The sequence below is a fragment of the Pipistrellus kuhlii genome, unplaced genomic scaffold, assembly GCF_014108245.1.
Source record: "Pipistrellus kuhlii isolate mPipKuh1 unplaced genomic scaffold, mPipKuh1.p scaffold_m20_p_8, whole genome shotgun sequence".
Taxonomy (NCBI): domain Eukaryota; kingdom Metazoa; phylum Chordata; class Mammalia; order Chiroptera; family Vespertilionidae; genus Pipistrellus; species Pipistrellus kuhlii.
The window spans coordinates 17,571,575-17,585,164 of NW_023425584.1; the positions used below are offsets into that span (position 1 = coordinate 17,571,575).

Here is a 13,590-nt window from a genome sequence, read left to right on the forward strand (position 1 = left end):
TCAGGAAATTAACCCAGTGTGACAGCTGCCCCATCTTGGAGGTTTCAGCTTCAGAAATCAACTGCATTCACTTTCCTTCTCCTCTTTCCTTCTCTCTCTCATCTCCTTCTCTCTTTCCCCTCTCCTTTTCCCCCTCTTGCTTCTACTTTGTGCTTGAAGGGACCCACATGGGAGCTATGGGTGTGAGCTGGAGGGCAGAGGTTCACACAGGGCCTGGTGCCTCACCACGTGCCACCAGGGTGCCAGCACTGAGTGATCACCTCCAACTCGGTGCCTTTCAGGTCAGCAGTGCTGGGAAGCCAGCCAGCCAGCATTCACGCTCAGCATCCCAAGGATGGCAGACCTGGTTAAATCCTGCCTGAGCCATTGGCTTGCTGTGTGACCTTACACGAGCCCCTCCCTACCTTCCCTCCTGCGCACCTCACCTGTCAAATGAGGGAGTTGGCCTGATGATCTAAGTCTCTTTCTTCTCCGTCTCCTGCAGCAGGTGCTCAGATGTTGGCAAAGCCATTAAAGCAGAAAAGCCCGAATCCCAGCAGGAGCAGCAGACCGCGGGCTCTGCTAAGGGGGCTTCCTCTGGGTCTAAGGCGACTGCCCTCTGCAAGGGTTGAATAACCCAGAATAAGCAGCTAGCCCAGAAGCCAGGGATGCCCACCACTTCCCAGCTGACACCAGCAGGAGCCCACAGATGTGAGCCAGCTGTGTTTGGACACCAACTGTTTAGGGATCTTTTGAAATAACTTTTGATGAGCATAGGGTATGAAGTGGGGAGAGTCAGGAACCATGGGCAGCACCTGCTGCCAGTGTACCTGGGGATGCCTGAGACCTGGTGCTGCTCAGAGGATCATTCAGACCCTGTCCAGACCCAAGGCCTCTGCAGAAGAGCAGGGCTGGGGGAGCCCCCAGCCTCCAGGTCTTCGGGCACCTTGCTAACGGCAGGCCCCGAGGAGCCAGACAGACTCCAAAGAAACACAGATGTTCTATTGACTCTGTGACCTTCATCTCTCTGCCCCATTTACATATCTGAAGTGTGGAAATATACATATGTTGGTTCCCTGACCTCCTTGACCCCTTGACCTCTCCAAGTTAAGTGGCTTCTGGTAGTAACTAGCATGGAGGCACAATTTCCCTGGTCTGTGGACCCAGCATCATTCGACTCCCTTCTCTCCCCAGAATCACCCTGACGCTGGCCTGCCCCATGGACTTGAAGAATTTCCCCATGGACGTCCAGACATGTATCATGCAACTAGAAAGCTGTGAGTCCCTCACGTGAGGCCTCTAGAAAGAACCAGTCTCCCCTCTACCCACAGGGCTGGCCGAAATCCTCACACAGCTGCTCCCAGCTGCTGGCCCCAGGAGGTTACTGCAATAGCTCAAAAGGCCAGATGAGGAGCTTGGCTCTGAGAGAATGCTTCAGAAATATAACTCCCCTTATATTGTCAGAGGCCCAGCTCTGGAGCCAGCAGCATTGTCCAAAGAGGCACTGTCTCCTGTCATTCATGAACATGCTCCCCAGTAGTCCTGGGGAAATAGCTGGAATAAGACATGGTCCTTGAACTTACAGGGAGACAGATGACTGGCTAACACAGGGCAGCGAGTGGTAGGCGTTCTATTAGAAGTAGAAAAGAGGGTGGCCTCGTGGCTGAAAGCGGGCCTCCTTCTGATTGGGAAGAAGGCACGGTATTGGGAAAGGTTTTATGGAGATCACGTGAACCAGGATTTTCACAGCTGGGGTAGGTAGCTGGATTCTTTGACTGTAAACCCAGAGAGCAATCAGATGCATTTTAAAGGTAGAATTAAATGGAAAGATATGGAGGTTCCTCATGGACTTGTAGGAGAAACCAGAAGCACGGAAACTGGGGCAGAGCATTTAGGCAGCAGGAACTATTATAATGGGCCCTCCCCTCAGAGCAACACCTCTGAAGACAATCAGCACCAGCCAACCTCTGAGCCTCCTGAGACCTCACCCAAGGGCCAAAATCCTGGGGCAAAGGCCTAGTTGAGTCAGCATCTCACTCTTTGGCCCCAAATGATAGTCCCACCACAAAAACACCCCGTAGTCATTCCCCTGAGGAAAGTCTGCTGTGAGCAAAAGAGGAAGCTGCAAGGATGGTATACAGGCAGGAATAGCAGATGTCAACTGAACTTGACCAGGAGGTAAGGGGGAGGGGCAACAGGACACGCTAAGGTAGGGTGCTGGGAGTTATAGGGAGAGAAAGAGAAGGGTTTGGGGTAAATATAAACAATTAAACCAGTTTTAACTTCCTAGGTGGAGAAGGAGGGGGGAGAAGCAATATGGTTTCATGAGTTCCCTCAAGTGCCTGGTGCCTCTCTCTAACCCTAAAGCCAGACACACCTCAAATAAGTGCTTCTAGGTGGTGACTGCTCCTTCTTCTTCTGATCCCATCCCAGTTGGCTATACCATGAATGACCTCATCTTTGAGTGGCAGGAGCAGGGAGCTGTGCAGGTGGCAGATGGACTAACTCTGCCCCAGTTTATCCTGAAGGAGGAGAAGGACTTGAGATACTGCACCAAGCATTACAACACAGGTAGGTGTGAGGGGCCACCCTCCGCAGGTCCCACCTCCCCGCCCCCACCAGGGCCAGAGATCATCGCAAACATCCATTCAGTCATTGCTTCAACATGATGGACAGAGCTCTGTGTTTATTCCTAGTGGTTATATATTTATTAAAGTGGCTCCGACCCTTTCTTCCTGTGAGTCCTAGGGTAAAAGTAACTTAAACTTAGTCCCCAGCTCATCACAAAGAAAGTTAGTCTTTATTCCAGGCAGCAGGGCACCTAACTCAAAATGGACCCAATTCCTAAGGCAGAAGGAAGAGCCAGTATTGGGAGGACCTCTGTGTCAGAGGAATTGCTCAAGGCAAGGGATGGAGTGTAGGTAGTCCCGATTAAGGTGAAGAAAGGAGGGACATGGGGTGGAAAAGCAGGCAGAGCACCATTGTGAAGGACAGACTAAAGAGTTTGAACTTTCCCTGCAGGTAATGGGGATCTTCTTGTATGAGGAGAGAAGGAAGGAAAGAAAGGTTTTTACAAAGGGAAATAACAGGATCCAGTCATGTTTTGGGAAGAAAACTGGCAGAAGGAAAGAGAATGGTCCACTTAGGCCCACTCTTTGCAACAAAATAGTGAGGATGAGGATGATCGCAACTGACATTCCCGAGCACTAATGATGTGTGAGGACTGTGCTAAGTTCTTTATAGGCACCATCTCATTCTCTCATCACAGTTACCATATGAGTAAACATGTGAGGTAGGTATTTTATTATTATTATTATTATTATTATTATTGTCATCTTCATCATCATCCCCAATTTTCCATAGACAAGATTGTTCTGACCTCAAAGTGTTGTTCCTATCCACTAGGCTACTTTGCCTTCTCATTACCATTTCTTGCAGGTAAATTCACCTGCATTGAGGCTCGGTTCCACCTGGAGCGACAGATGGGCTACTACCTGATCCAGATGTACATTCCCAGCCTGCTCATTGTCATCCTCTCCTGGATTTCCTTCTGGATCAACATGGATGCTGCCCCAGCCCGTGTGGGCCTGGGCATCACCACCGTGCTCACCATGACCACCCAGAGCTCTGGCTCCCGAGCATCCCTGCCCAAGGTAAGTGCCACTGCCCATGCGCACAGAGCACCTGGACAGGTAGGAGGACACTCATCTCCCTCCCCTGCCTGCAATAAGGACAGCACGAGGAATTAGTCACTATTTCTTCATCTACCACACTTGGCAAGGTCCAGCACTCTGATTCACCAAATCCTTCCTCCAGATTTAACATTATGTTCAAAACAAACACCAAAGGAAGGAAGGAAGGAAGGAAGGAAGGAAGGAAGGAAGGAAGGAAGGGAGGGAGGGAGGGAGGGAGGGAGGGAGGGAGGGAGGGAGGAAGGAAGGAAGGAGGGAAGGGAGGAAGGAAACTTTTTTTTTTAAAGGAGAGTCTATGGTAGTTATCTTTTTTTTTAATATATTTTATTGATTTTTTTTTTTTTAACAGAAAGGAAAGGAAAGGAAAGGGATAGAGAATTAGAAACATTGATCAGCTGTCTCCTGCACACCCCTACTGGGGATGTGCCCACAACCAAGGTAGATGCCCTTGACTGGATTCGAACCTGGAACCTTTCAGTCTGCAGGCCGACACTCTATCCACTGAGCCAAACCGGTTTTGACAGGAAGCATTATTTTCAATACAATCACGACACCTTTTAGTCCATTCTCTACTAACATTAGACACACATTCTGCTTCATTTACTATGAACACTCAACTCCTCCACTCACTTTCAGTGCTGTGTACAACATTCCACCCCTTTCACCATTAATGTAGATACTCTGTATTGGGAGTCTCCAATATCACCCCCATGTTCAGAGACTTGATAGGACTCAAAGACTCAGCATATAGTTGTACTCAAGGCTAAGACATCTTACAGTGGTATATCCAGGATGCACAGCTAGATGACAAGGAAAGTGACATGTGCAGAATCTGGAGGAATCCATGGACAGGCTTCCTTGCTCTCCCCCTCCCTCCCACAAGGGACCACAGAGAGCACACTCTTACCCCAGCAACAAAAGGCAGCACAAGTGTGAAATGTTTCTTCCCAGAGAGACAGAAAGTTTAGAGATTCATTTAAGATTCATTATTGGGCAAGGCCGGTGTGGCTCAGAGGTTGAGCTTCGACCCATGAACCAGGAGGTCAGAGTTCAATTCCCAGTTGGGGCACATGCCCAGGTTGTGGGCTCAATTCTCAGTAGGGAGCGTGAAGGAGGCAGCTTATGGATGATTCTCCTCATTGATGTTTCTCTCTCTCCCTTTCCCTTCCTCTCCCTAAAATCAATAAAAAAACTTATTTTTCTTTAAAGATTCATTATTGAAGGTTTTTACTGGATGCTGGGTGCCTAGAACATAACAAAATTCAAGATCCCCAGAAGGAAAACAGATGTTCAGCATAAACCATGTTGTTTGCACAAGCAGTCCAAGCACCCTTATTAGTTAGGGAAAGTGGGAACAACCCCCAAATCCAACTTCCCAAATGTCCTCCAAGGGCCAGCCTTGCAAGCAGGTCCTTTGTAAGGTAGCAGCCTCATGTGTTATGCCTGATATGTTAACCCTCTCTACATACCTTAAGCTGATACTTATATCTCTAATGTTAAATACCACTTCCTAATACATTCACTATTAACTCTTAAGTAGTATGCTATTCCATTCACTATTAACCCTAGACCACAGATTCCACTCCATTTACTAGTAATGCCAGGTACATATTCTGCTTCATTCATTCTAGGCCAGACACCACATTCTGCTCCATTCTTCCAAGGCCGGACACAGCATTCCGCTTCATTCATTACTGACAACAGACACTAACTCTCCTCCAGTTGCCCTCACTGTAAATATACCATTCTGTTCCCTTCACTATTAACACTAGAGCTCAAATTCCCCTTATTTCACTTGTAACATCAGACATAATGTTCTATTTCATTTACTCTTAGTGCCAAATAACACATACTCCTCCGTCCCCCTGTGCTTGAGAACCGAGGTTCTGCTCCCTTCACAGTGAATGCCAAGTGCCCATTTTTCTGTGCTCTCTTCTAACGCTAGGCACTGCCTCCGCCTACATTCCCGCTGTCGTTGGAGACACATTCTGCTTTATCCATCCAACACTAGAAGCAACATCCTGCACTGCTCCCAATGCCAGACACCACCTTCTGCTCCCTCATGCTAAGTGCAATGTGCAGCATAAAGTTCAATTAATGCCACTTGACATTCTGTTTTGATACAGAAACACTGAAATAACACACAATGAGCACCATAACACCCTTTACCTGCATTCCAATTGTTAGCATTTTGCCTCATTGCCTTCATCTCTGTCCCTCTATATATAGATAGGTAGGTGGGCAAGGGAAGTAGGTAGAAAGATGCACAGTTTTTGCTCAAGTATTTGAAAGCTACCCACATTATGACAATAAAGAATAGGGATCACAATGATATTATGGCATCTAAAAAAATTAACATTAATTGAATAATTATTATGGAATTAGGAATAACACAAATTCAAGCCCCCTATGGACATCTCACCCCTAGCTTTTCTGTTTAAGCTTTTTGATCAACCTATTGTTTGCCTCAATAATTATCTGATGCTTAACAGTTGTCACTGTTTTCATCAAGTGCCCCCAGGGAAAGGCTGTTCAGACTGGGCCAGCAATTTTCAGTGAGCCCTGCCCGCCCCCCATTAGGTCCAATAATGACAGTCCTCTGGAGATGGAGCTTTACACAAGCTCCAACTCTGCTCTGCCCCATCAGTGGCTGCCAGGACATTGGTTTTCAAGGCTGGCATGGAGCTGAGGGAAGGGGATGGAAATGGGCCAATTTAAAATGCCACAAAGCCCCAAGGGAAATTAAAACATATGTCCACACAAAAATTTGTACACAGATGTTTGTAGTGGCATTATCCATAATAGTCAAAAGGTAGAAACAACCCAAATGCCCACCAGCTGATGAATAGATCAACAAAATGCGGTATATTAAAACAATGGAATATTATTTGGCCATTAAAAATGAAATACTGCCCGGCTGGCATGGTTTAGTGGTTGAGTGTAGACCTATGAACCAGGGGATCATGGTTCAATTCCCACTCAGGGCACATGCCCAGGTTCCAGGCTTGATCCCCAGTGTGGGGCATGCAGGAGGCCAATGATCAATGATTGTCTCTCATCATTAATGTTTCTCTCTCTCCCTCTCCCTTCCTCTCTGAAATCAATAAATATATATTTTTAAATGAGATACTAATACATGTTACAATATGGATAAATTTTGAAAATGTTATGCTAAGTGAAAGAAATTAGTCATAAAAGGTCACATATTATTCCATTCATATGAAATGTCCAGAACAGGGAAATTTATAGAGACAGAATGGATTACTAGTTGCTTAGGACTGGGGGTAAGGGAATTGGGGCAATAGGGAGATGACAGCTAAAAGTTACTAGGTTTTTTGTTTTGTTTTTTTGAGGTGATAAAGTTCTGAAATGGACTGTGCTGATGGTTGCACAGTATCCGTGAATGTATAAAAAAAATCATGGAATTGAACACTTTAAATGTGTGTATTGTGCAGTATATAAATTATATCTCAATGAAACTGCTTTTTAAAATACTCCAAAGCTTGCTGTTCTGAGATTCAGTTGTCTTCCTTAAATAAATGCCCACAGGATTGCTGTTGGTCTAATGGCTAATTACCAGAGTTCTGCAAAAAGTTTATTGTGACCATTTTTGCTGGTTCTCTTGTTGCTTTGATGGAGGAGCGAGTTTTTGAAACTCTTATTGCACAATTTGCTGTCATTCTTCACTTTGACATTAGTTGTGGCATCCCGTTCCTTCTCCCTGAGACTAAACACAGCATTCTGTTCCACTGAATAATAATGCTGGGCCCACCGTCCTCCTCTCGCCAGTACTCTTCCAGGCACCGTGTTCCATTGTGCCCAATATCCTGCCCAGTCTACTTGATGTGTTTTTCTTTTCTTTCTTTCTTCTGTAACCTCCACCCTAATATCCCAGCTAAGGAGAGGACAGCAGTGGGGGACGAGAGGAGTTACTGAGCAGCAAAAAACATTGCACCACACTCAATATTCCACCCTCCTCTGCCCTCACTCCCTTGTGTCCTCCCCCCTCTTCCCCACCTCAGGTGTCCTATGTGAAAGCCATTGACATTTGGATGGCGGTGTGCCTGCTCTTCGTGTTCTCCGCCTTGCTTGAGTATGCTGCTGTCAACTTCGTGTCTCGGCAGCACAAGGAGCTGCTCCGGTTCAGGAGGAAGCGAAGACACCACAAGGTAGGCCTTTGGGTCACTGCCCGAGGGAGGAGGGACAGCTGGTGGCAGCCTTGTCTTGTGATACTTGTGTTGCTGGACCATCCTTCTCGGTGGAAAAGGCAGGCATGAAACAGGAATTAAAGTCATAGAAGTCCTGGCTTCCTCTCCTATAAATAAGGCCCTAATTGGGTCTATGGGCAGTCACTCTTTCAACCGTGAAAACACTGCAGAAATTATCAGGTTGCACCCAAAGACAGAACTGATGGAGCAAATGCTGATGGCACCAAGATAATGACTAGCTAAAAACCTAAAGCATGGCAGGCTGCGAAATGCTAATTGGTGTTTCCTGCAGGACTGCACTATTTCAGTGGGCATGGTTCCAGAGGGGAGATCTTAGAGTAGAATGTCCACATCCCAGGCTTCTGCTTCCTACCTCCAAGAAAGAGCCATCAGGAAAGATCCTCCCATGAGCAGATTCTCTCACTAAGGGACTAAATAAAGGAATATTTGGCAGGCCATCTCTGAAAAGTCACCCGCCACCAAATGCCACTGGGGAGCGTGCAGCCTGTGGGAGCAAACTGGCCCCACACCTGATCCATAGTTACCTCCCCAGGAGGATCAGAGAACCCACTCTTCTCTCCAACCTCATCTTCACATTTGATTGCTGTTGGTGTCACTGGGAGGATTTGACCTCCAGGCCAATTGGCTGTGAGGACCAGCTGTGACTACGGTGGGAGAGCTGCTGTGCAGGAGACACCCCTATGGAGCAGGATTGTTTCAGTGGGGCTTTGGTGCTCACTGGGTCTGCCCCTTGAGTGTAGCTTGTGGATGTGTAGAGTTATAATCTGGTGTGGTCTGAAGCTGTCTATCAGGTGCACTGGCTCTGGAGCATCCCAGAAGGTGCAAAGTCAGCCACTGCCTGAGGCTACCTGACAGGAGCTACAGAGAGATCTGGAGATTCCTCCTATCTGTATCAGGTTTGGAAGTGCCCAGCTGAGGCCTAGCTGTGAAGCAAAACAAGCTAGTGCTTGGGCCTTTTATTGATGTTTGGGGCATGCCCACACCAAATGTAGCTTGTTTGAGAGATATTAGCAAAGTCTGAAGCCTGAGCCAAGATAAGCCATTCATATGGAAAAGTTGCTGCATACAGCTTGGGTGGGGCTTCAAATTGGATGGAGTGGGGTCTCAGGGAACCAGCAGGGCAGAACAAACAGTGTGTTCCAGGTTGATGGGGACTCAGATATGATTTCTAATCAGCCCTGGGCAGAGGAAGTCCCAGCATAGGAACAATGACCCCTGTGAGCTGCCCCCAAGTTCCTGCCCCAATGCCAGACAATCCAGTTCCTCCCTGTATGTGTCTACATCTCCCAATGCCTCCTGGCGTTGAAGCTCATAGGAAGTGAGTTAAGTAAGTTCATGCCTTTCCCTTTAAGAGAAACACCTGGGTCTCAGGAAACCTCCACGTCCCTCAGCCACAATCCCCGCTCATTTTTACAGCCTGAAGTTACAGAGACTTTTCTTCCCAGCTCTGGGACCTTCAGTGGGGGATCTGGTGTGGGCCTGGGACTCCTTGCTTCTCACAGTGGCCTCTGAGGGGATGATCTCCCTCAGTTTAAAGAAAAACAATGGTACACGTGGATGCTGGACCAGCCCATTCCATGTCTCAGTCCCTCCTACCAGTCTCAACATGCCTTTTTACTTTTCTAGTTGGACATCCAGTCAGCCAGCTTTCAGGTGGTTCTGAATGATGGTTGTTCTGTAATTTAGTTGTAATTTTGATGTGGTTGTGGGAGGTGGCGAGGACTGACCTTTACCTACGCTGACATCTTCTCATGTATTATTTATGCCCTTTCTCTATTGCCCCTGTGCGTCCCCAACTCCCTGCCTTGGGCTCACTATCAACATGCTTGCTGCCCTTATCCTTCTCGTCTCTCCATTTCTGAGCTAAGTGATCATCCCCTGTTCATATGTTCACTCAGTGTTTAGGGGTTAATGAATGTGATAGACTTTACTCTGAGTTCACGGAGCTTACAGTCTAATGAGAGAGGTAGCCATCAATCAAGTAATACAACATGTTAAGAGCTTCCAGGAGTGGGGAGAGGCAGCTTTCAGGGACCTTATGGAGAACATGCAGGGACTCCTAGCTTATTGCTGGGCTCAGGGAAAGCTTCTGAGTAAGAATTAATTCAGTGGAAGAGAAGGAGTTGGAAGCAGGACTGGAGGTGGGAGTGTGCCCTGGCCAGAGAGGACAGATGGGGCAGGGGCCCGGAATTAGAGAGTGAGTGTGGCATTTCCGATCCCATGGAGATGTTTCAGGGCGAGTGGAGCACAGGACGCCCGAGAGACAATGGCACAGATGAGACTGGAGAGGCAGACAGGGTCCTCCCTCAAAGCTCACATAGAAAGGACACAAAGCTACACGCCATGAGAGCAGACAGTGGGACTCCATGATTCTGGTCCAGGCAAGATGACTTAGCTCAGGAAGGGAGAGATGAGAAGGACAGGCAGCAGGCTTGTTGGTGTGAGCCTAAGGGAGGTGGGGTGCACAGGGATGACTCAGGAAGTGCCACAATGCTGGCAAGTGTGCACAGGGAGAGAAAAGTCTGGAAAGGTAAGTGGGAGCCAAACAATGAAGGGCCTTGAATGAAAACCTGATACAGGCCCAGAGCCACAGCCGCCAGGGGTATGGGGGACATGGAAATTTTAAGAAACTGTGGCTTCCCGGCTTAAGAAATACAGATGAGGCCCACAGCTCCCTCCTGGAGAATTTGCCCCCTTGCCCCCACCCACACACCAGAAGATGTTAACTGGGGATGGGATGGGGGAGGAGGGCAAAGAGGCAACAGAAGCAAAGCAGGGGATCTCTCCAAATTGTCCCCTGGATTTCCAATAAAGCAGCATCCAGAGTGTGTACTCATCTCTGACCTCTGATGGGCAGAAGAACCTTTGAGGTAGTGAGATGACTCTTAGCCCCACTGGTAGGTAAAAATGCAATAAAACAAACCCTGAGACTCACAGAAGAAAGAGACTTGCCTATGGTCCTACGTTAGAAGGTAACAGAGCTGACAGGTGAACTCGGGTCTCAGGACCCTATGCCCCCTTTCCATCCCCTGGTTTGCATCTGTTTAAGACACGTGAGCGGCGCCCCTCTATAAGGCGTAACTCCCCCCGCCAGCCAGAAAGCCTCAGAGTCCTGGAGCAGTGCAGCGGGGGGAGGAGGGGTGCAGACGGCGTGGCCTGGCCCCAGGGGAGTGCCTTGCAGGGAGGGTGCCCAGCCCCTGTCTTATTTTAAGTAGAACCCCATGATGAATCTATTCCAGGAGGATGAGGCCGGAGAGGGCCGCTTCAACTTCTCTGCCTATGGGATGGGCCCCGCCTGTCTACAGGCCAAGGATGGCATCTCGGTCAAGGGCGCCAACAACAATAACACCACCAACCCGGCTCCTGCGCCGTCCAAGTCCCCGGAGGAGATGCGGAAACTCTTCATCCAGAGAGCCAAGAAGATCGACAAGATATCGCGCATCGGCTTTCCCATGGCCTTCCTCATCTTCAACATGTTCTACTGGATCATCTACAAGATCGTCCGCAGGGAGGACGTCCACAACCAGTGACCGGTCCGGGACAGGGGAGGCTGGGAGCGGGTGGTGGGACCAGCACAGGCACCTGAAAGGCGAAGAAGAGGCGGGAGAGGGCGGGGCACGCATACACGACTCCCACTCTCTCTCTGCACCGTGTGCAATAGCAAGAGGCAGTGATACATAAGTCTTAGAACGTGGCACTCTCTATTTAACCACGGGGAGCTGAGGGGAGGGGTTTTCTAACATAGGAACTGAGGGGGGGAGGAAGGGAAGGGTGCAGAGGGGCGGGGGGAGAGGGGGCGGTCCATGGGCTTGATGGGCTGTGCAGTTTTGCTGTTTGAAAGGAGAGTGCAGCCTGCCCCAGAGCAGAAGGAAAGCAATGTAATATATGATATATATATATATTCATGCTTACTATTAATGCAAAACCACACGAACAAATGATGTTTCTTAACCTATCAGCCTAATAACTGCTTAAATCGTTAAAGTCACGGAAGTGATGGACCATTTCCCCGCCCGAGTGGAAACAGTCACAAATAAGCTTGCTCTGGTGTGTGGCTGCTTCGCGCCCCTCCAAACGCCATGCCTGTCTTCACGCCCACCCTGGCGGACACATGCCAAAGCTTCCGCCTCTGCTTCCACAGGGCCGTGTGGCCGGGGCGTGGGCAGTGGACATGGGCAGAGGTGGGGCGCAGAAGGGAGTGATGAAGAGATGGGATGTGTCAGAGGCGCGAGGATGGAGACTCCAGATAACCCTGCGCAGTCCTCAGGCTAAGGGTCGCGCCCTCTCGCTTCTATGCTCCAGCACCCGTCCCCTTACTGTCCGCCGCCACCCAGAAATGCCACCATGGTCTTCTCATTATATTGCCAATATGCAATCTTTTTTATGGTTAAAAAAAAAAGTAATAATCTCAAGAAATAATGTGAGTAGACTCGAGTGTGAACAAATGCACTTTTTCAAATGTCTATTTTTTTGGAAAGCCTCTTTGGAATAGGGAATGGCTGTATAATTGGGAAGGTGGGGTCAGTGGAATGAATGAATTATGACAGGTGGTTCTGCAGAGTGAAGTTTTAAGAAGGAGAGGTGGGTACTGAAGCTGCTACAGTATACATATATACGGGTGGGAAGAAATGGGACTGTGTAGAAAGTCTGATCATTATATTTTTGACATTTCATGTACCGCAAATAATGTGGGAGTGTGGGGGGAGGACCCATTATATTTTTATAAGTCTTTTTTTTTTTTTCTTTTTCGGTGCTTTGTTTAGCTTTAACATTTAGGAAAATTGGACAGCTATTTCTCTTTCCTTCTAAGTCTGACATGCCAGACCTATCCCCGAATAGGTAGAGAACCCAGAAAGAAAGGAGAGAGACTAGAACATGGATTGTGAGGGAGTCCAGCAGAAGGGCCCAGCTGCCCCCAGATGGCAGCCTCGAGGGGGGCTGCAGAGGAAAGAGGGGCTGTCTCCAGCAGCCTCCACCCCTCTCTGCCAACCCCACCAGGCCTGAAGTTCTGGCACCTTGGGCTTGGCCTTCTCCCCACTACCCGATTCCACTTCTTTCTTTGCACTTTAGTGTCTTAGCTTTGGCTCAAAGTCAGTCGATGGTGAGACGGAGCGGACAATCAGTTTGTACTGCGGCTTGGGGTTTCGCTTGTGTCTAGAGTGTCCCCAACCCGGGGCAGGCCCCAGATGAGACACTGGGAGCCTAACCCCTCCCTAAAGCACCTTCCCGTAGGGACTCTTCTCCTGTTCCCTGAGGCACAACCGCTGATGCCTGCAGAGACCAAGACAAGGATCTAGAAGGACTTAAGTAAAAGAGATGCACTATGCAGCCAAAAAGGGATTTGGCTCTGGGGCTTGAGGACAAAGCTGTTTACAGGGGCTTTCCAGGCCAGTGAGTCGTGCCTCCCCTTCTCGGGCTATGCAGACCAGAGCTGAACTGTGTTCCAGCCCCGGGTGATGTGGGCAAAACCTAGAATCCTTTTCTGAGAAGCACTGACAGAGGGGAGCCATGTGGGGGAGTCTCTCATCCAAGACCATCCTTTCCCACCACAAACTTGTGTCTGTGGAGGAAAAGTTAAATAGAGGGATTGGGACCACCACCAGTTCAAGACCAGAATATCTGCCTTTGAACTGCTATTAGCACCTTTCATTTAGCACGATATTCACTTTATTTAAGGGAGCAGGAAAAGC

General features: G+C 48.6%; 1 protein-coding gene across 2 annotated transcripts in view; it reads left to right on the forward strand.

Moving 5' to 3' along the window:
• Positions 1-11,587, forward strand: part of GLRA1 (glycine receptor alpha 1) — a 61,577-nt gene extending 49,990 nt beyond the window's left edge. Inside the window, exons 5-9 of one of the 2 annotated variants that reach the window (XM_036423378.2) lie at positions 1,174-1,256; positions 2,413-2,550; positions 3,418-3,632; positions 7,694-7,840; positions 11,116-11,587. In XM_036423378.2, the coding sequence (XP_036279271.1) occupies positions 1,174-1,256; positions 2,413-2,550; positions 3,418-3,632; positions 7,694-7,840; positions 11,116-11,430 (898 nt within the window). In that variant the 3' untranslated portion in view covers positions 11,431-11,587. The remainder of the gene's footprint in view (positions 1-1,173; positions 1,257-2,412; positions 2,551-3,417; positions 3,633-7,693; positions 7,841-11,115) is intronic. The other variant, XM_036423379.1, reaches the window with a different exon arrangement.
• The last annotated feature ends 2,003 nt before the right edge of the window (positions 11,588-13,590 follow it).